The sequence below is a fragment of the Xiphophorus couchianus genome, chromosome 3 (genome assembly GCF_001444195.1).
Source record: "Xiphophorus couchianus chromosome 3, X_couchianus-1.0, whole genome shotgun sequence".
Classification (NCBI taxonomy): Eukaryota; Metazoa; Chordata; class Actinopteri; order Cyprinodontiformes; family Poeciliidae; genus Xiphophorus; species Xiphophorus couchianus.
This window is the reverse complement of record NC_040230.1, coordinates 16602250-16623094: the sequence shown is the minus strand read 5'-3', so window position 1 is coordinate 16623094 and position 20845 is coordinate 16602250. Positions and strand designations below refer to the sequence as shown.

The window sequence follows — 20845 nt, the reverse complement described above, 5'->3', positions numbered from 1 at the left end:
AATAAAATGCTCTCTCCAGTTTCTTTACAGATTTATTTCGTACGACATTGTTTCAAAATATGACACTTGGCAATAGTCCACAAAGATTAACGTATAATGATTTTGAATAAACTAGACATGTTTTCAGATGGCACTTTAGGTAAAAATAATAATACAAATCTCACAGTCAACAGTACTTACAGAACTGTTGATTTTACAGCAACTGGTGAAAAAAAATCCTAAAACAAAAAGACAACAGAATCCTGCCGGATACAATCATTCCTCCTCACAATGGATGGATAGATGGAAATATATTTTCCTCAGTAATTACAAAGCCAGAGAATCAAATTAACATCACAAAGATATGAACAATATTATATCTTCTTGCACTCAAATATAAGTTCTGCATTCACTAGAGGTTTCAGCCCCTACTCATACATTCTAGTAAGACACTAAAGTACCGATCACCTGAGTATAAAGCTGCAGTTAGCAGTTTTTCTATGGCCCTGCTGTAGTTAAGAGTGCTACTTCATGATTCCTTTAATATTATTACATTTTTTGTCATCTGTAAAGTTTATAAGATGTTTTACGTAAACATGACATAATCATTTAAAAAAAAACCTGCTGAGATTATCCTGAGATGTAGACTGTGATATTAGTTCATTGCTGTGTATTAGTACCGTTTATGTGTTTGTTCATGCAGGAGAGTCAGAGGGAGGAGATCATGAAAAAACAAGGTCTGAGCAGCTGCACTGGTTTGTGTGTGTATTATTCTGCTCCATTGCCGTAGTTCATCACATAGTAGTCGTGGACGTACATCAGAACAGCAAATGGCTGGCCAATGATGATGGACATCCACACTGCAGCGTTTCCGTAGTTACCTCGCAGGAAGCGGCCAACAAGCCATGCTAATGGAAGCTGAGAAGTTTAAAGGAATAAATGGTCATTTTGTTTTACTGACCAACAATTAGAGTTTTATGGGGGTTTTTTCCTTCGGCAGTCTGCATTGTAAGTCTTATTTAGTACAACTGAATAAGACAATTTAAAGAACCCAATTGTCAAATTACTAAAAAATCCCTTGGTTCTGTCGAGGCATTTGGATCTAGTCAGGTTGGGAAAGATGTTATTCAATAAACTGTTCAGGATACTCACAGGTCAGAGCAGATTAACTCAGCTTTTTCATCTTTTTGTAAATCACTGCATCATTTCTGCTTTTCCTAATGTCTTATTTGACAATAAATTCTCAGCAGTCACTACTTGAAACTACTATTTGTTTTTAAATGGAGCACTATAGTTTCTGGTATTGTAAAAAAAAGGGAAAAAAATAAGCAAAAGTAAACTGGTAATACTTAAATATTGACCATTCACCCGACTTTTAAAGCCAAGAACAGAAATAGACTGGAACTGAAGTCCAACATCTGCTAAAAAGTGCTGTGTTATTATTCCAAGGAGAATCTCTTTGATTTTGGCTCCCAACAATCAGAAATACTTTTATCTTGATGTCCAAGTATAATAAAATCTCAAACTCAATGAATAATAATTATTATATAAATCAATAAGACACATTTATCACAATAAATTTGTTTTACTTGTTGCAATTATAAGTGACAATAACACTTAAACAATGTACCAAATTTTTAAAAGCCTATAAAATAGACTGCTAACATTTATATTTATTTAGTAGTGTGGCACAAAGTCATCTATACTTAGTGTTTGGGGACGACAAACATCAAATATTCTATTCCTGATATTACTTGATAAATGATTGTTATTATTGTTCTTTCATGATGTAAAAGAAAGTGAGGAAGATGGAAAAAATGGAGCAAATTGTGCCACCTTGTGAATAAAGGAAATTATGCTTCTACTTTGAGTGAATCATACCGAAGCTCCTGCATCAGTCAAAATGATTATAATTAACTTGACTTTACTGTAATGTAATGAATAGCTAAATAAATCAATACAGTAATGCCACTGGATTGAGAATATTATTTTTATTTGTTTAATTCTTTAAAAATAAGTGTTTGTTTGGAAATGAAACCTAACAATTTGGGAGTTCTACAAAAACCAAAACAAACAAATATATATATATATATATATATATATTTGATTTGATCACTTTAGGCTACTGTTATATTGTAAATTATATCTGGTTTCTCACCTGTGCCATCATGCCTGTGAAAGCCCAGAGCCTGAACATCCTGAGAGGGACACTGACCAGGTACTAAAGCAAGAACCGAGGGAGGAAACAAAAACATAACAATAGTGGAACATGTGCACCACATCTATGCTGCAGTTGTATTTGTGTGTGCTACATGATATTCTGCATAAGTAGAAGGAGACATGTAGACTGACTGTCTTACCTCATGGAAGAACGCCGACAGGAAGAAGACAGCTGACTGGCTGACCATTTTACTGAATCCTTTTCTCAGCAGAGGCTTGTAGAAATGACTAATAGAGGAACAGATGCAGAGATAAACAAATACTGCCATAGTTTATTCTTAGTCTGTTGCGACTGACTGAAAATAAATAAATGTGAAAAGTTAGAATTTTAACACACTCATTCCCTGTTTACAAAGTGAAACAGTCATAAAAGAAAATACATTTAATTATTTGATAAATTGCATTTAAACATTAGAAAAAAAATGCATTTCTCCTTTTTTCATTGTTATGTCTATCCAATGATTAAATGTACAGTATATTGGTAAGAATATGTTTGGATGTGTAGGTGATTTACCGTAGACACCACTTGTGTACAGGAATGTTCCAGTTTTGCCAGAAATAAGTCACTGACTCAGAATTCCTGAAGGGAAAAAATTAAGCATTAAAATCTCCTAAAACAGGTTTTAGAATTGGTGAATCAAACCTGAGCAATAAAAGAAAAATCCAGACTGTGATTAAGTGAAAGATTGAATAGTTTTTAACAGAACTGATCAGTTGCAAAGTTTGACAGACAACAAGCTCTTCAGAAATAAAATATTCTAATCTTTTTCCAATCAGCTAATGCACCATAGAGAAGTCTCACTGGGTTATGTAACTACCACTATTTTCAGTCTGAACACTGTAACAGAGGAGAGAAGACTAAAATACTAAAGCTAGTATCAGCAGGTTTAGGCTTTTCTACACTAAAGATTAGGTATAGTCACAAAACTGATTGGTGCGTCTCCTGAAAAATTACTGTTTAACCACAGTTTATTAATAAAAACAAACTTTACTATAATATCAGTGAGATCCATGGCCAGGAATTATTTTTATGTGCTAAGATTAAATGTAAAAGTAAAAACTCAAAGTCTTGCTCTCCTAAAAGCAAACCATGAATAGACCTGTCACAATAACACATTTTGCTGGATGATAAATTGTTACAGAAGTTACTGTGATATACGATAATATTGTTGTTTTGAGATCATTTTTAAATAATATAATGCTAATGGCAAAATAATAATGCAACAACATATTCTAAAAGATCAATAAACTTTAAATTCTAATGAACATTTAATACTGAAACTGGAAGACATTTTAGATACCCAAAATAAATTAACAAAACGACAAATAAAATAAATCTTGAAGTCTTTGTTCAACAACTTGTCCTTCAAAAAAGGGCCAGATGAGACCAAAGCACCAAACTGAAGACTTTTATCACCTCGGTTTTGGAAGAAAAAGAGAAAAAAAGAGATAAGCGATAAATCATGGAAATGGAAATTATTGAGTTTGTATTAAATTTAGATGCGATTAATTGATTTATTGATTATTGTGACAGGCCTACAGATGAAAATAATTTAATCCATCTTCAACATCAATTGATATTAATCTCTTAATTTTTACATTTAAATAGCAAATTCTTTCCCAGTAACATACGGGCAGATTGCAGCACCGACAGCAAGTCAGAGTCCCGGTCCATGACACACAGCTTGCATGCATCAATAAAATTCAGTAACAATATACAGACACGAATAAACCTACCACCAGTCATTGTAAAACCGTCTGTCTCCAAAGCGCAGCAGCTCGGCTGTGAAATTCATAGATGAGTGGAAGAACCAGTAGAAAAACATCAGCCATAACAAGTGATTAGGGACCTGAAAGACAAAGTAAATGCTCACATAGGCAAACATAAAAATAATAACATGCATGCTAAAATTTATGGATCATTGTGAATCTCGCAAATATTTGAGATTTACAGATGTGGACACAACAAAAGCCAACATTTTACCACCTTAATTTATTTCTGAAATTACTTTACTTACAGCTAATCGTAAAAGTCTCTCGGTCATCAGGGACAGATCCATGTCCTGGTGGAGATTCAAAGCACACTTAAAAATTTGCAGTGTGAGCAAAAGTGAGAGTTAAAATCAATGATTTAGTTTTCTTACTTCAAGAGGCTTCATTGAGCTTTGAATGATGGGGACCATCCACTATACAAAGAAAAAGTTTCAATAAATTGTTCAGATCTCTGGTACATTGAAAATACAAAATGTTTGATATTTAACAGAATTTTAATTAATTTAAATATATATATATATATATATCAGATAAATTCAATCAGATATATTGGACATGATATTACACTTTTAAAAATGCAGCTTTTGATTGTAATTTAATTCCGAGTAAAAAAAACAGTAATAAATATCAGACTGTACCTGTTGGGTGAGAAAAACTAAAAGCTGGATGAAAAACAGCTGAAGAGAGAAAAATTTTAGTCAGTGCCAATTTGTGAAAAATAGATTATTTTAAACAACAATAAAAGAAAATAAAAACTGAGATGATCTATAAGGAACAGAGAATGTAAAGCACCAATAATACAGGAAAGAAACCAAAACAATTAAAAGATGGAAAAGACTCTGGGAAAACAAATGTTTTACCATAATTACTCTTATTTTTCCAAAACTTGAAACATAAAAATAAACACTTTATGCTTCCACACATTTTACATCTGAGCAGGAGCCCTACACTGGGGTCTTTGGTCAAGCATTAGCTGTATAGGATTTTTAAAGTCTACAACCAGGGACAGAAAAAAACCCAACTAGTAAATACAATTTATTTTTAATATGTACTACAGTAATAGTATTGAATATCACCTCAATTCATCATTAAAATAGTGTGACTATATGAACTGTACATTTGTCTAACACACTGGGCAGATGCTCAACATAGCAAAATATTTCCTCACCATCTCAAACAGCCTCCTTAGCAAGAACTGAATGCGAATTTTAGGAGATCGAGGGAAGTTGAGCTCATAACACAAAGTCGGAGCAAGGACAAAGTAGTACATATCTGCAAATTTGGTGGAGAGGTCAGAAAACGTGGCAAAGAGAAGAATTCCACACAAACATTACTGAAATAGTTTGGAGTGCAGTGCATTTCATTACCTTTGATTGTAAGGTTGCCAGGGTAACACACATTCTGTTCACCTCCTTTAAATTGCTGTGATGAAGGACCTGTATCAGACAATCAGACAGAGTTCAGGTCAGGGGCCTGCAATCTTTAGCTCAAGAGCCCATGTGGTTTATGATAGTTGAGGAAATAAAAGGAAATAGAAATGAGTAACAGTTTCACTAAGAGACAATGAGAAAAGACAGTTTAAAATATTTTCTGTAGGTTTTTATGCGTTTTTTATGGGGAACTTTGACAATGGTCTGCTAATGTCGAAAGATGATGATTACTATCCATTTATGTCCCGTTGGTGTAAAATTTGTTTTCTAAATAGTTTTTAGCAGAAGCTTATTTTGCTTAATTTTAAGTAGATATAGAAATAGGAAACCAGCCTCATTTCATCTTCCTCACAATACATTCTATGAAAAAACAGCCGTTATATTCTAAGCCCATACCATCTATAGATTTATAATAAAAGAGTCAAGTATAAACTGTGGTTTTATGCAAAATTCATTTTTAGAAGGAAAAAAATGGCTCTTTGCATTAATAATGTTGATGTTGTTGATGATATGATTACACTTTGTACATATAATGGAGTATTTTCAAGATATTCCACATTTTTTTATTTCATTTTCAAAAATTAGAATAAGCATTTCAATGAAGTTTGTCAGAGTAGAAGCACCTTTTGAAAACAATCTTTAAGCAGGTATTGAACATATTTTTCATTAAACCCAAATTTCTATATTATAATTTTTTTATTGGTTTGATATAATATTCTAATAATAAATGTCATGTTTTCATTTGCTGTAATTGCAAAAATCATCATAAAGTAAAAAAAACATTTAAAAACATCGGGCTCTGTGTAACTAATCAATATAATGTGGTAAACTGAGTAACTAAAATGAATATGACTGTAATTTTGGTTACACAATTTACCAGTAGATGTCACTGCAACATTGGGAGTTACAATACAAAAATACATTTAAGAGGCTGAAATATAACATATATGATCGATATAATATTATATGTCTAACTTTTGAGGACTCCAAAAGATGCACAGCATGCATGTATATGGATGACTTACAAGACAGTGACCTGGACAGTTTCTTGGCCTTGGCGGTGCTTAGCTGTCTGCACCACAAGTTCACATCCTTATACGAATACAGCTTCAGGAAGAGGATTGTGTAAATGCCAAGTGCAATCGCACCACCAACTGACAGGAAGTGAAGAGAAAAAGTAATGTGAGACACCAAAGTAACCCTCCTAAAAAAGTTGCAACATGAACACACATATGCTTAATCTAATCATGGTTTGGTAAGAAAATGATAAAGGGAGTAGGAGGAAATAGGCAAAAAAAAGAATCAGCAAAAGCTGGAAAAAACATTTGAGAATGAAGGTAGAATAAAAAAATAAAGGAGACAGAAAACATGTTTATTATGATTGCAATATGAGTGTACTGGTTATTAAGGCAAAATCGATTTCAAAGTAGATAAACAGACATTTGCTGAGTAGTTTTTATACTTGAGCTTTATCAATAGCCACCATACGTTTTGTAAAATGAAACAGTGCTGGTCACAGAACAAACAGATGCTCATATGCCACCAGAAAAACACAAATAAAATCGCTCCTGTTGTGCCAACAGTGCGAAGAGGAGGTCTGCACTACACCTGGCATCAAACCACAGCAGATCTTATCCATTAACCATCTGCCTCTCCGGCTCAGTGTGGCCTCTAAACAGTCAGACCGTGTCCAAATCAGCAACTGTAGATTGTGATCATGAACACACAGCGGGGGCAAAGCTCGAATGGGAAAACATCCCAGAGGAGCCAGTAGTTTGTCTCTCAGTCACCCACTCAAATCAAGAGAAATCACCAGAGAGGTTTCCAATTCTATTTTCCTTCTCAGAGCAAAGCTTCAAATAATACATACAAGTATAGATGTGTTTTTTGAGATTAATAACAATAATCAAGCCTACTTCATCATTACATGTAAAAAAAAAACAACAAAAAGTGCCTTTTTAACATCTTATTGGAGTAGTATTTAGTTGAAAGACCTGTTTTAAACAATATCTCATTAACTAAATTACCAGTCACACACTCTTAATAAACATGAGCTCTTTAATAAATTCATTAATGTTATCGTGTCCGATTATCACTTAGTTTTAGTAAATCTTTTAAATTAAGGATGACTTATAAGGGGGATTTGTTCTTATCTGTGCAACTATTATAATGTGTCATGATGTAAACATTGAGAAGTGGGTATCCTCAAATTTTTCATTCTATTTAATATTTTAAGTCAGGGGTGCTTGTATTAACCCTCCTGCTACCTTAAAATCTTCTTGTATCCTTGTGAGAAGAACCTCGTGTTTGGCCTTTTAGAGTTATTGTGAGAATAATGTCATGCAAACCATAAGTGGTTTTCACAGTACCAGTCATATTTTTTTTAAACAATCCCATAATTGTGTTACAATTTTATCATTTCTTATTTTCAATACAAAATGTGGTTAATGTCATTGCAAGAAACACTAATGAAGACAATATCTGTAGACATTGAAAACAGATCATTATGTTTAGCTAGTTCTCCCAATAAATTACAAAAAGTCCTTAAATATCAGGCAAAAAAAGTCAAGCATTTACTTGAAGACAAAATAAATTGGATCAAACTGAACCCGAAGTTAATGGAGTTAAACTCATCCAAAATGTGACATTAAAACACACTGAACACACATACAAATGTCTGCACACACACCTGCCCTCTGCCACTGCCCTTCCTGTGTGCACAGCAGCAGCAGAGATGAGAGCTTACAGACAGATGGAGCGACTCCCTCGCTCCTTCACCTCCCAGGGAGAGAACAGATGAGAGGAAAAACAGAAGAGAATGCCACCCAAAGTGGCAGCGGACAAAGTCTTAAACCAATGATTTACCGGGGGACCAAATATAAATGGCTTTTACAAGGAGACTTAGGTTCAAGTATGTTTGTTAACTCAGGTAAAGTTGCAAGAGTAATAGCAAAATCTAGAAAACTAAACTTTGCACTAACGCAACACTAACAGAACTGCATACTCTAGTTTGTGTCTAATTGGTTACACATTTGGAATGAAAAAAAAATCCAACTGTGCAAATCCCTGTGAAATATTTATCTTTTCAAGTTTCACAATTTTGCCTTTAGTAGAATACTTTCACAGTTGTACTCTGCAAGCATATATAAAATATATTGCAACATCCAGGTAAAACAAGACAAAACATTACAGTTTTCAAACACCCACTGGGACAATGACTTTTTTGGGGAGATTGACTGATATTTACATGTGAAGATGAGCTTTTCCACTGATTTCATCAACCTTGGCAAAGGTCTAAAAATCAACCACTGTCGTTCTTTGCTCTGCCGTGAGAGAGGTTTGACTGACAGACCCACCCACCAGGTCACGTCTGCACGTTTGAAGTCAACAATAGTCACCCCACTGTTACCAACCCAGTGACTTTCTTGCTATATTTGGGAATTGGCAGGTCAGGCTTTTTAAATATTGGTAATCAGAGATCAGCCAGAAAACTGCAATCAGTGCACCCCTAATGTCCCGTGGTCCAATGCCCTTAAAAAATAAATCGTTGGCCGTAATTTTGCTACATTTAGAGGAAATGGGGCAAGCTTGCAAGCCTGAGAACACTATCGAGGCACAGAAGCATGGCAGCATCATGTTTGGGGGTGTAAAAAAGGTGCCCAAATTCTTTTTAGGCAACTCCAGAGTTATCACAGAGTTGTTAAAAAAAAACAACAAAAAAAAAACATGATGTCCACTGTCCTGTTATACAGAACAATATATTCTGTATATAGTGTTCATATATTCTGTATATATGCAATATACCAATGGTATATACAAATATACCATTGGTATATTGCATGGTTTATGGAAAACAGCCATTGTTGATGTCAAGCTGCCTGATTAAGACATAATAAAGAGACCCTTGGATGACCTTACGCTACAAGCCACGCCCCCTTTGGCAACTCTCATGTTCTCTTCTCATCTGTTCTCTCTTTTCATTTCATTTCCTTTCCTCTATCTCCTCTTGACCTGCTCTTGTCTTTACAGCCAACTGGAAACAATCCAGGTATGACCAACTGGTTCATTACTGCTGCTGACCGACTACAATTATGACTTGTTCTGGGAAATACCTTTTAACAGACCATCAATGTTAAGCAGTTCTTTGTAGGGATAGAATATAGTTTTGCTTACCTATCTAAAAAACTGGATAACAAATTTTTTTTTGTTTAAGATCATTTGTCTTTGTTAGATAGTAGTAAGAGACATTTACCTGACGTCATAGAGGGAACCCACAGCACCACAGCAGCAGGAAATGTTAGCAAGATTGATAAATTAATGCAGTGGACCAGAAATCCAGTAAATTCACTAAATGAACCCTGGTTAAACAAGAAAAAGATAAATTTAAGCACTTTTACATCAAATCTTAAAATGGCCAAATTATTGCCAAATTTCTACGCACTGCTACATAAAAAAACTGCTTTAAACTTTTAACTTTTTGTCACAGCCTTGATATTGGGAGGTAAAATTGAATATTTTAAACTTTTGAACTGTTAACATTTGTGAAAATGCTGGCCTACTTAGTTTTTTGAGAGTGAAAAACTGAAAATATTCCACAATAATACCAAACAGGCAGAGCCTAACTCAACCAAGAAAGTGAACTGAATGCAGATGGTGAAAAATGATTTGTTTTTACAGTTTGCCATTTAACATGTGCAGATGCAGCTAGGGAGCTCGGCTAGTCAGCAAGCTTGTCTTAATATTTTTTCTGCAGAATAGGAAAGCTCTAACTTCCATATTTCCATTAAAATAAACAAAACTGCAATGTTCAGAAGTGTATAGTTTCTCTGCTCACCTTCGACAGCTGCCTTTCAGTGTAGAGAGCCACAAGAATAAACACATTGGACACTGAAACACATTGAGAAAACAATGCAGTTAAGACCCACTTAGTATATTGGTTTAAAATAAACAGAAGTTGTTTTGTTTTTTTAATGTCTGGAACTGTTTCTGTAACATATTGTACTGAAAACTTTTTAAAAGACTAATTCAAATCCTGAATAACTAAATCAAATTCACAAAAAAAAGACACTGTTGTTAGAGACACAGACTATAATTTTAACCAGCAGGGAGCGATGGATGGTTGTTTAAATCCCTGTGCATCAAGGATTCATCATGCAGTTTTCTAACAGACAAACTAAAATAAGTGTCAAAGGTCGAAGACCCACTTCATTACTATTTACACCTTTATGCTTAAAACCCAGAAAGCAAAGACACTCGGTTTTGCACATTAGCAGAAAGAAATAAGCTACTTTTTTTGCAAACCAACACAAAAAGCAGCCATAATTGTTTTGGTACATGATTAATTTTCACACAATTATTTGCAATTAGTGATTTATCTCTCTCAGTTAATTTCTACACCATCATAATTAAACAGACCAATCTGTAGCATAATCATTAATATAAGGCCTAAAAGCTTTTGTTACTTTTTAATAAAAAACTATGTGCTGGTTCTAAGCAAAATATGCACATTGAGCTCAGATCACCTCTATAAAAGAAGAAAGCAAACAAATGCCTCCCTGAGAAGTGCCTGATATACAGGTGGATCCAATCAGTAATGACAATTATCCAATCATGTTAAGAACGATCCTGAGTAGCTGCCATTATACAAATGACAGTTGATTGTAGCAAGCCTAGTCATGGAATGATAACATATTTTTGTAGTGCCATCTGGAGCTGAAAAAAGATCTCACTCAAACAACATGTTGAATCCTTGAGGGGTCATTGAAGAAATGCACGACAGATTAGAGAAAGCAGACTTAATCACAACAAGCATCTTTACATTCTGAAGTACAGAGGTGGAAGTATCATGAGGAAATTACAATATGAAGAAGTATAGATGTAACACCTTACCACAGCAGCCAAGAAGTTGAAAATTTTGTGTGAATTGGTCTTCCAAACAGACAGTGACCATAAGCATACGACCAAAAGTGTTTAAGAACATTGGTCAAAGTTTTTGAGTGGCCTACACAAAGCCCTGATTTCAGTTCAGTTCAGACAAGCATTGGCTGTCTCAGTTACACCAGTTCTGGTTGAAAGAATGGCCAAAATACAGAGCAAGCTATTAAGAGAGCTTCTGATGAAAATTTTATACAATATATTTATTAATTTGGTCTAAACTTAATGATATACTGTAAATGTTAATGCTGGAAACTATTCTAGTTTATCTTCGGGACCTTTATTACCTTTTATGGCACAATTTGTATATGATGTACTGTAATGTTTCTATATATGCGTTTGAAAGCTTTGTATTTGATCCCTTTAAAAAAAACAGGTGCCTGAAGGAAGTGTTTAGCAGAATATTAAATTGAGTGAATGAAAAATAAAGAACTTTTGAACTTGAAATTAAATATCAAAGTACGTTACTTACTTACATAACAAAAGTAAATATTAAAGTTCATTAACGTATTTTGATATTTACTTTTGTTATGTAAGTAAACAAAAGTAAATATCAGTAATTACTTTTGTTATGAAAGAAGTTAGATCAGTTTGTCTTTAGTAAATGCCTCACTTTATGTTAGGCTTAAATCTTTCTCTGGAAATTGATTGAACTGACTGATCAAATAATACCAATAAAGAATTATTCTAATACACCAATGTTAAGAAATGTAATTAAAGCACATTTAAATAATATGAGGTTACATAAAACAGGATTATTACATCACATTTTTTAACATTGTGTACAATGACAATGTAATAAAATAACACAAATAAAGCTTGTAACGGGATTTTGTTTGAAGCCAAATAAAAATACTGCTACATAATCTTTTGCCCCCAAAAAACACAACACAAATTACTGCTAGACACCTAAAATTGAAGTGAAATATTTAAGTCTCTAACTGTAATAACTTGTCTAGCTCCTACATGTAAAACCTGTTGGATGTGGCATTTTCAGAGCACCACATTTGCAGAGCAATGAAAAAAGCTGATACGCCTAATAAGCCACTTCCTTACATGTAAAACTTTTTAAGGCTGGCCTTGCAAACTTTATCCATTTTGCTGGCAGGCACCATCATTTGAGAGTTAAAATGTGTGTGTAAGCTTCTGCAGTGACTCTCGGTGTCCCTGTGGGGGAATGAGCTCTGCTCCTGTCCATGCCACTGTTAAGAAACTCCAATTCTCACCTGTCTCTTTACCCGCCGTCTCTGCAGTCATTTGCCTTAACTCCATCTATTTTCTCTTCTCTTCAAGCTCTTTCCCTGTCTTGATGCAGAATTTTACCTCTTCTTTTTCCATCTCCAACCCTTTTCCTTTTTCACAGCCCTCCATACATCTTCGCTCACTTAATTTAATCTTCCATTAAACACTTCCCTTACTCCACTCTTACCTCTCCTCTCCTGTCTCTGTTGCTCACCACCCAGCTCCCTCCCCCCTTTCTCTGCAGGAGAGTGCCAGTGTTAGTATATAGGGCAGGTGATTGTCCCACTAGAGACACTGCGAGCTGCACTGCTGCAGACCTTCACTGCAATGTAACATAAGGATAAATATGGAAGAAACTGCAGCAGTGCACAGCATGCACCTGTGTGCTGCTGCAAACAAGGCAAGTTCTACACGAGGCTGAACTCACTGCACTACTTGAGGAAGAGAGGAATTTTAAAAAGTGCTTTAGATACAATATGTTTTTCCTCAACTGTAAATAAATGACTTAAATTAACATGCATTATGTTTTTTGGTACCAAAACATAATGCATGCTACATGTAAAGTCTAAATTTGTTTGATTATTTTTGCACCCATAGTTTATTCAGTAGTTGAACCACTGAATCATTATAAATGACCACTAATTGGTCTTGGAAGTTTGATAGGATAGTTTTCCAATTATATACATTAGTAATCAATACAACAAACCTGCAACAGACTCTTAAAAGCCCTTCTTGGTCCCTTAGCTACATTAGTTAGATTTGCTATACTCATGTTTTTTTCTTTTCTTTTCTAGTCTGTTTTGCTTTATCTTAAAAGCTTATGTGCCTCCTGTGTCTTGGGTGACACTACAAGCTGTGCATGTTTGCTTTTCATTCACTGGTAATCATTTCCTTCAAAACTCAGTTTATAAGGTGGTTGAAATGACGTCATTAGCGACACATACACAGATTTAAAAGACAGCAAGAATAAAAAGTCATTATTAAAGAAAGATAGATCTTTTCATAGATCTTTGTAATGCCAGTGGCTCTTACAATTGTAAGACAGAGAAGAGGGGAGGTATGCAGCAAAGTTCCCATGCTTAGGAATCCAACATCGCCTGACTGGATTAAGGAATAATAGTCATCTTATTAGGTGCCTCCTCCAACCATAACTATGGTTCTTCATACCTCAGTCAAAAAAACTACTTGTTTTTTTCTTTAAGTACAAAACTGTTCATGTCTAGTTGGGCAAGAAATGTGTCAGTGGCCTACATAAATAAAAAACATGGGTATTATTACCAGCAGAATTTAAAAAATGCATTTTGTTTAATTTAATTACATGCAAGGACTACTGGCCACTAAAACTCATTAATAAACTGCAATGCAGTAAATCTAGTGTTAAATTCCTCCTTTTACTCCTGAATGATTGAATCATCAACTCTCTTTGTCTCTAATTACCATAGTCAACAAAAGCTCAGACATGTAATTTTGCATAAAAAAAACTTTGCTGTGTTCGTCTAGCAGAAGTCTCTCTCTTTTTATGTTTGGTGAAGAATCATAATTCACCTATTGTTGTTGAGGTTAACTCATGCATTCATCATCCACTTGATCAACAGACCTGTGTGATGAGCATTTTCTCAGCTATGGTGACCTGAAAGAGTTCACCAAATCCTTCAGAGATTGTGTCTACGACTAACAGTCATTTCAAATATGGTGCCAAAACACAACAAATCTTTCTGTAGGAAATCCCTCAGAAGATTTTTCACCTTCATAATGTCAGACGTTCAACAAACTACTCCTTTCAAGCCACCTATTGGTCTGGTGACTTAAGACTCACATACAAAATCTTGAAATACAAAACCAGCATCTGGAGCTTGTTTCCCAGCACAGACACATTAGTCTTAATTTAGTTTTCAAACAGTGACATACTTAGAAAATGTATTTTGCATATTTTGTGAACCTGCCAGAAACTATTCTTTGTTTTTCAACAATATTAAATGCACAAAAAGATTACCAAACAAAATGCATTACTTTTTGAAGTTGTTTAAAACAATTGTTTTACAATTATATTGTAAACAATACAATTGGTATTGTTTACCAATACTGGTAAACAATAATATTAAATTTTTACCTACCAATCAACAAGCACGCTGCAGGCCAGTTGTAGGGGTCATTCAGAAACAAGGAAATCACTTGAATGGGGTCTACAAGAATACCATACCTGGAAGAATATGCAAAGAAATGTTTGAAATAACAATGTCTCCATTACTGTGAAGAACATACATTATTTAAACTATTAAAATTGAGAGCTTTAAATAATTAAGTACTTTAAATAATTCCTGTATTGAGAGTTTGAAGCACTGACTTTAAAAACACCAAATGATTCCACTTCTGATAGCAACGGTGAATTCAGAGCTCCAGTGAGTTTTGTTAATGAGTTAACAGGTAAAGGTTCATGGCCCAAAACTGACCCTCAATTGTTTTAATTATTATAATAAATATATCTGTACTTCCAGAGTGAAAAGCATCTTGTTTAAAGAGCAACAAAAATATTTAAAGATATATAAAAACAAGTATATAACAAGTAGTTGTTCACATGAAATTTATGAGACTATAGTTACATAAAAATCATCGTTCCATCGGATAAAAACACAACAAAAGAGTTGTTTAAATAACTCTTAAACAACTTTAAAAGTTATTTTATAGTTTTTTTAAACATACTCACTTTAAAATGTTTTCTAAAAAGAGACGAGCATTACTCAGGACCTGTAGCAAAACACAGAACATCAGGAAAAAAAAAAAAAAAACATTGTCACAGTTTCAAATTGTTTCGCAGTTATACAGATTACAAATACAGAGAAAAACCTGTGAGGCTTTTCCTTCCTGAAACTGGTTTTCTGATCTGACTTACTCATTCCACTGTGGCTAGTTCAATATCATTTGTTTTTCTTAGCACTACAACTCATAAAGAAGAACAAAAATGTGCAGCAAGTTCTTTGACAGAGGCAGTACACATACACTCAGCATGAAATTATTCTTATTAGCATATGCCCTGAACCTTTTTCTGATTTTGTATTAAATCAAAATGACAATAGATGAAAATGGTTAGAGATTCTAGCTTTAATATATTCAATTAACTGAAAGAAACACAAATGTATCTGTATCATATATTGACCTGGCAATCAATAAGGACAGAAAAGAAATTTGCTGCTTTAATATCATTTTTGTAATGCATATTTTCTCTATTCAATATTATAATCAAGTCTAGTTTCAAATATTGTGAAGTACATTTTTATGTTGTTGATGTTACCTTTTCTAATAATTTCATCTGATCTATGTACTGTAGTCCTATTAAAAGCTAATATTAAAGCAGATTTTACAAAAAACAGACTCAGGTATAATTTAAATGTTAATGGAAACAACTGTTATATCATCTGACTAAAGAGAAAATAATTAACAACTGATTGGGTAGAAATATAAGTTCACATTCTTCAGTAAAGTGAAGCTGATAATTTTGAGATCTGAGACAACAGCTGACCATCAATTGTTTGAAATATCATTTTTAGCACCAACTGAAAACTCATTGGTTATAAATTTAGAAAATGTTAGCACCTAAAATTGATGTATGAGCTGACACAATAATTTCATAAGCAGTAAAAAGTGGTAGCAGTATCCATGAAATATATTAAATGTAGTATGTGTCAAGTACTTGAGGAAAGACGAAAAAAACTTACCAGCATCACCACACACCAGTTGATTACTCCTCTGTAGTTCCTATAACCGCTGGCAGAACTCAAAAGAGACTCTTGTGCCTTGTGACAGCTACAGCAACCAAACAAATAAAATGATGAGCAGAAGAGCAATTTAAATCCATCTGACTCTAGATTAAAATTAAAATGTGTTTCAAAGTTTGATTACTAAAGAGAAGAAGAGACATTTGTGTCTCATTACATTACATACTCAGATGTGCAGGCAAATTTGGTAGAGAGCAGAATAATGAACCCAACAAGAACCACAGGCAACATGTAATAATTTAAAAGTACTGCGCTGCATAAGTCTTTTGCTACAAACCTGATTCTAATAAATTGCATAATGAAAAATGTGCAATTAGTTAGTTTACTGCGTCACATTATGGAATTAAAAACACATTTTACAGATTGAGTATTTCAAAAGTCAGCATTAATCACTGCATAAAATATATCAGCAATAAATGTTGAAAAAATAAAAAGGAAAATAATAACAGAAAGGAAGCACAAAAATATTGAAAAACTGTTTTGTGTACCTATCACTTCTGGAACTACTGCCAGCAAATGCTGCATTTAAAAGTTTCTATAAAAAACAAAACAAAAAAAAACTAAAATCAGACAATGAAATAAATTCTATGAACCTCTTTCAAAAGTACAGAAACTGAAAGGTCAGGCAAAAAAATAATAATGTTTAATACATTAAGATACATATTCAAATAGGCTTCAAGCAGATATTACATGTTTTTCATTAAGCCAACATTTCTGCTTTTTTTATTGGTCAGATGTAATATTCTAATACTTAATGTTGTGTTTTTATTAGCTGTACACAAAAAAGCACAATTAACTAAATTAAATGCTTGAAAACATCAATATATGAGTATTATAATTTATATATTTAGTGAATTGAGTTACTGAACTAAATTAACTTTTCAGTGATTTCCTGATTTATGAAATGGGTCCTTATATGAATGGAGAATTAGAGAAATCGAACATCCATTTTGCCACAACCTGTGTAGTAGACACAGCAAACACTGCACCTGCACATTACCCAGAACACTATAACCCCACAGAGAAACATGGTGTGGGCAAAATCATGTTGTGGGGATGTATTTATTCAGTGCGGAGAAGAAAAATGATCAGACTACAGGACAAGGCTAAAACGCAACATGTTTGAGGCTCCAAAAGACTTGAGACTGTCCCCAGTCCAGAAGGACAACAACCACATAAGCAAGAGCAACAAATTATTGAATTTGATCAAAGCTTATCCATGTGTTAGAATGGCCTAATCAAAGTCTAGACCAGGTGTCTTCAAATCCATGTACGTGTCCTGCAGTTTTTGTCCAACACACCAGAATCAATCGGCTAAATTTCCTTCTCAGTATGTAGTCAAGTTCTCCATAGTGCTAATAATGATCTCCGTATTTGACTCGGTGTTGAAGCAGAGACACATCTAAAGGTTGCAGGACACGAACCTTACAGGCCTGGATTTGAGGACCTCTGGTTTATACCTCTATAATGTGCATAATTAAGAATTATTTGGTCATATTTCAAAATAAAATATGACCTAATTCAATTTCAGACAAGGGATTCCTCACTTTAGCTTTACCACATCAAACCATATTCTGGTTATCTTACAACAGCAGGTGCCAAACAAGACTAGTCACTCACAAAACACATTAGTGTTGCACAATGAATGACACAAGCAACTTCTGTCCCATTCTTTAAGGGAGTGGTATTTAAATAAAATTAACAATGAAGATTTCATCAATTCACCATTTAGAAAATTGTAAAGCAGTATAAAGATAAGGATTTAGTCAAGTTGTTTTTGAAAACGGTGTTATGTCACGTGGCCTGGTGTGACGGAATTAGTCCACGTTTAATGAGCTATGAGAGAAACAAAGTTGCTGTAGACAGGCAGGTTTACTTTTTGTTATGCGATTTACGTGGATTTTTATTAGTTTCTTATACAAAATAAACCTCATAGGAGCTTTACGACAAAAGTATCACTGAATGAATAATAAGTGCATGTCAAGAGAGAGCTAACAGGGCGTGTTTAAGTCGATCAGACCACCCAGGCCCACTTATTCTCACTTCTGCTGGACAACCATAACATTTGAGGTTACTTCCAACATTTATGAAGCAAACTTTTCTCTGCAGAAGTACCTATTGCATCCTCTGTGGTTAAGGGTTAAAAACAAACGCCTAAAAACGTCCAGCTCTTTCTAAGGTGGTCTCTCTCACCTCAGTCGGTCACCAACTTCACCCCTGAGTTTCTTTTTCTCGCTCTTTGCAGCGGACCGCTCCAGGGAACACTCCAGTATCCTCTGTCCATCGTGGAGGCTGAAGTCCCCGTCCACTAAGCTGGCCGTCCCCGTTGCAGAATCCCCGTTCCCCGCCTGCACCCTCGCAGCTCGCCCTTCTATAAGAGTCGCCCTTCTTCTGCGAGTCAGAGCCCCATTTACATTCAAGTCACTCATAATGACCCGAATTAAAACTAGTAAAACTTTTACTGTGTACTACTCCCCCCCTTTTCGACTCACTGCTCGGGGGCATACGGCGCTTGTTGATTCAGTAACATTCAGCCTGCAGTGCTTCAGTATTAAAGGAGGAAGTGAACTACACAATCCACCCGGGACTCAGATTTCCAGAGTTGACTTTGAAGTGGGAGTGGATTCATGAAGCCACGTAAGTATGGTTACTTCGGTGAAACCAGTCCAGCAGTTTGGACTCGTTTGACTAGTGAAAATTGTAACCAACAGGTGAGTCACATCCCGGGGCTATCACTCATTTCATAAATAGCAAGTGGAGACGAGTTTCAGCGATGGAACAAACATAATGGGAAAAAAAGCTAGGGAATGTTATTTAGATCACGGAATGCAAGTTGAATGTGTAAGATAAAGTTTCCTGTTTATTATCTTACGTCCATCTTAAAAATGTCATGAAGTAAAAGATAGAGCGTCGAGGCGGCTTGCAAACCCAACAGTAAAACAACCGCGTCGATCTGCTGCCTTTACATGTTTTACTTCCTACACCACATGGACATCACTTCCTGTCTGAAACTATCTTACTCATTTGTGTTGTCAGAAAATCGCACTGTTTTGAATGTAACTGTTTGGTGACTATTGGACATATTTCTTATCAAATGATCTCCAAGTATTTAAGAAAAATAACATAAAAACCTTTAGATATACAAGCCTCCTTTCTTTTTCTGGTCACATGTAGAAATTTACATGCAATGAGATTCTTTGTAATAATAATAATAATAATAATAATAATAATAATAATAATAATAATTAATAATGATAATGATACATACAAAGATTTGTTTTTTTTAAAGCCCCGTTAGATAATAATTTTGGCCACAGTTAACTCTGCAGCATTCATTTACTGTGGCTGTGATGGGGGGTGTTATTTTTGTAGCCAATATTAAAATATGTGCTTCTTTTTCTTTAAAACACTTAGATGTGTGATAAGCACTCAACTTTATCTGGACAGTGTGATACTATCAACAAAAGGAACAATGTAGCAATTTTTATTTGCTGGTGTTTTAATTATTTTAAATATGGCAAGAAGAACCAAAATCCACCTTTTGCTCATTTCACTCGAACACAAATAAGAAAAACGGCTTGTATTTAGATATACTGTATATGGCTCTTTAAAAATATTTTTAAAATATCAAAGATGCATTAAAGATTTTTCTATAGTCTGCAAAAACTCTTTTTAAATCTCTACAAAACAGAGTAGAAACCATCTTTATAGCATTTTAAAATCAAAAGGAAGAGTAGTGAAGCATCTGTCAAACTAAAGGCCCGGGGGCCAAATCTGGCCACCATAATCACTTATGGCGGCCAAGAATATTAAGATAATATTTCTGTGCTTAAATATTACTTTATCAGTCAAATAACATTAGTTACACAGAGAAAAGCATGTTTTAACAGTTTGTTAATGGGTAGTTTTATGAATAAATTCAGCCACAAATGATCCTTTGAGCACATTCATGATCTTCATATAGCCAAACATGAAAATTAGTTTGACACAACTGGATACTGAGAATTATATTATATAGTGCTGAGTGTATAGGCAACTGCACAGAGATATGATCCTGCGTAAATTTCTGTACTAAAAAGAAACGGGGTTGTTTTTGTTCTCTTCTATTAATACTGAGAACTATACTGAGTTATTTATATACAACAACTATATATTAATTGTTTTGTTCAGATGAAGCTGGACTCTTCTAAGTGTTTCTCTCCCACGTCCCAAAGGACTGCACTAAAGTACGCATTCCTGAATTGAACCAGAGAACCCTTCTGTGACGATTGCCTTGTTTTCATCTGCAAAAGCTAAACATCATCATACTCACTGATCATAAACAGCTGAGCACCAAAAGGGAGGGTCTGACTTTGGTAAAGCTTCAGACCAGTGATAGGTAGTGTAATGATTTACTAACTAACTAACACCATACGTTTTGGTATTTCCAGTCTTGCAGCTGTGATATAGGAAGTTGCTGAAGCATCTAACAACATGACAATCATTTAAAATCTT

The 20845-nt window shown here is 34.3% G+C and overlaps 1 protein-coding gene across 1 annotated transcript; it reads right to left on the bottom strand.

Moving 5' to 3' along the window:
* Window positions 1-19: 19 nt before the first annotated feature.
* Window positions 20-19300, bottom strand: LOC114141802 (diacylglycerol O-acyltransferase 1-like). Its single transcript, XM_028012632.1, has 17 exons — window positions 18545-19300; window positions 16292-16379; window positions 15283-15323; window positions 14693-14778; window positions 10237-10289; window positions 9655-9760; window positions 6428-6556; window positions 5340-5408; window positions 5141-5244; window positions 4611-4649; window positions 4344-4385; window positions 4218-4262; window positions 3937-4049; window positions 2714-2779; window positions 2340-2427; window positions 2138-2200; window positions 20-897 (listed from the first exon to the last, which is right to left on the bottom strand). Exons 1-17 carry the CDS (start codon window positions 18778-18780, stop codon window positions 748-750), a joined length of 1518 nt encoding a protein of 505 aa, XP_027868433.1. The 5' UTR covers window positions 18781-19300; the 3' UTR covers window positions 20-747.
* Window positions 19301-20845: the final 1545 nt, after the last annotated feature.

Coding starts and splice junctions, on each gene's coding strand:
- LOC114141802 (XM_028012632.1), bottom strand. CDS start 18,780: ATGAGTGACTTGAATGTAAATGGGGCTCTGACTCGCAGAAGAAGGGCG. Junction 4,650..5,140: donor TAAGGAGGCTGTTTGAGATG/GTGAGGAAATAT, acceptor TTCTCTCTTCAG/CTGTTTTTCATCCAGCTTTT. Junction 4,263..4,343: donor GCTCAATGAAGCCTCTTGAA/GTAAGAAAACTA, acceptor AATCTCCACCAG/GACATGGATCTGTCCCTGAT.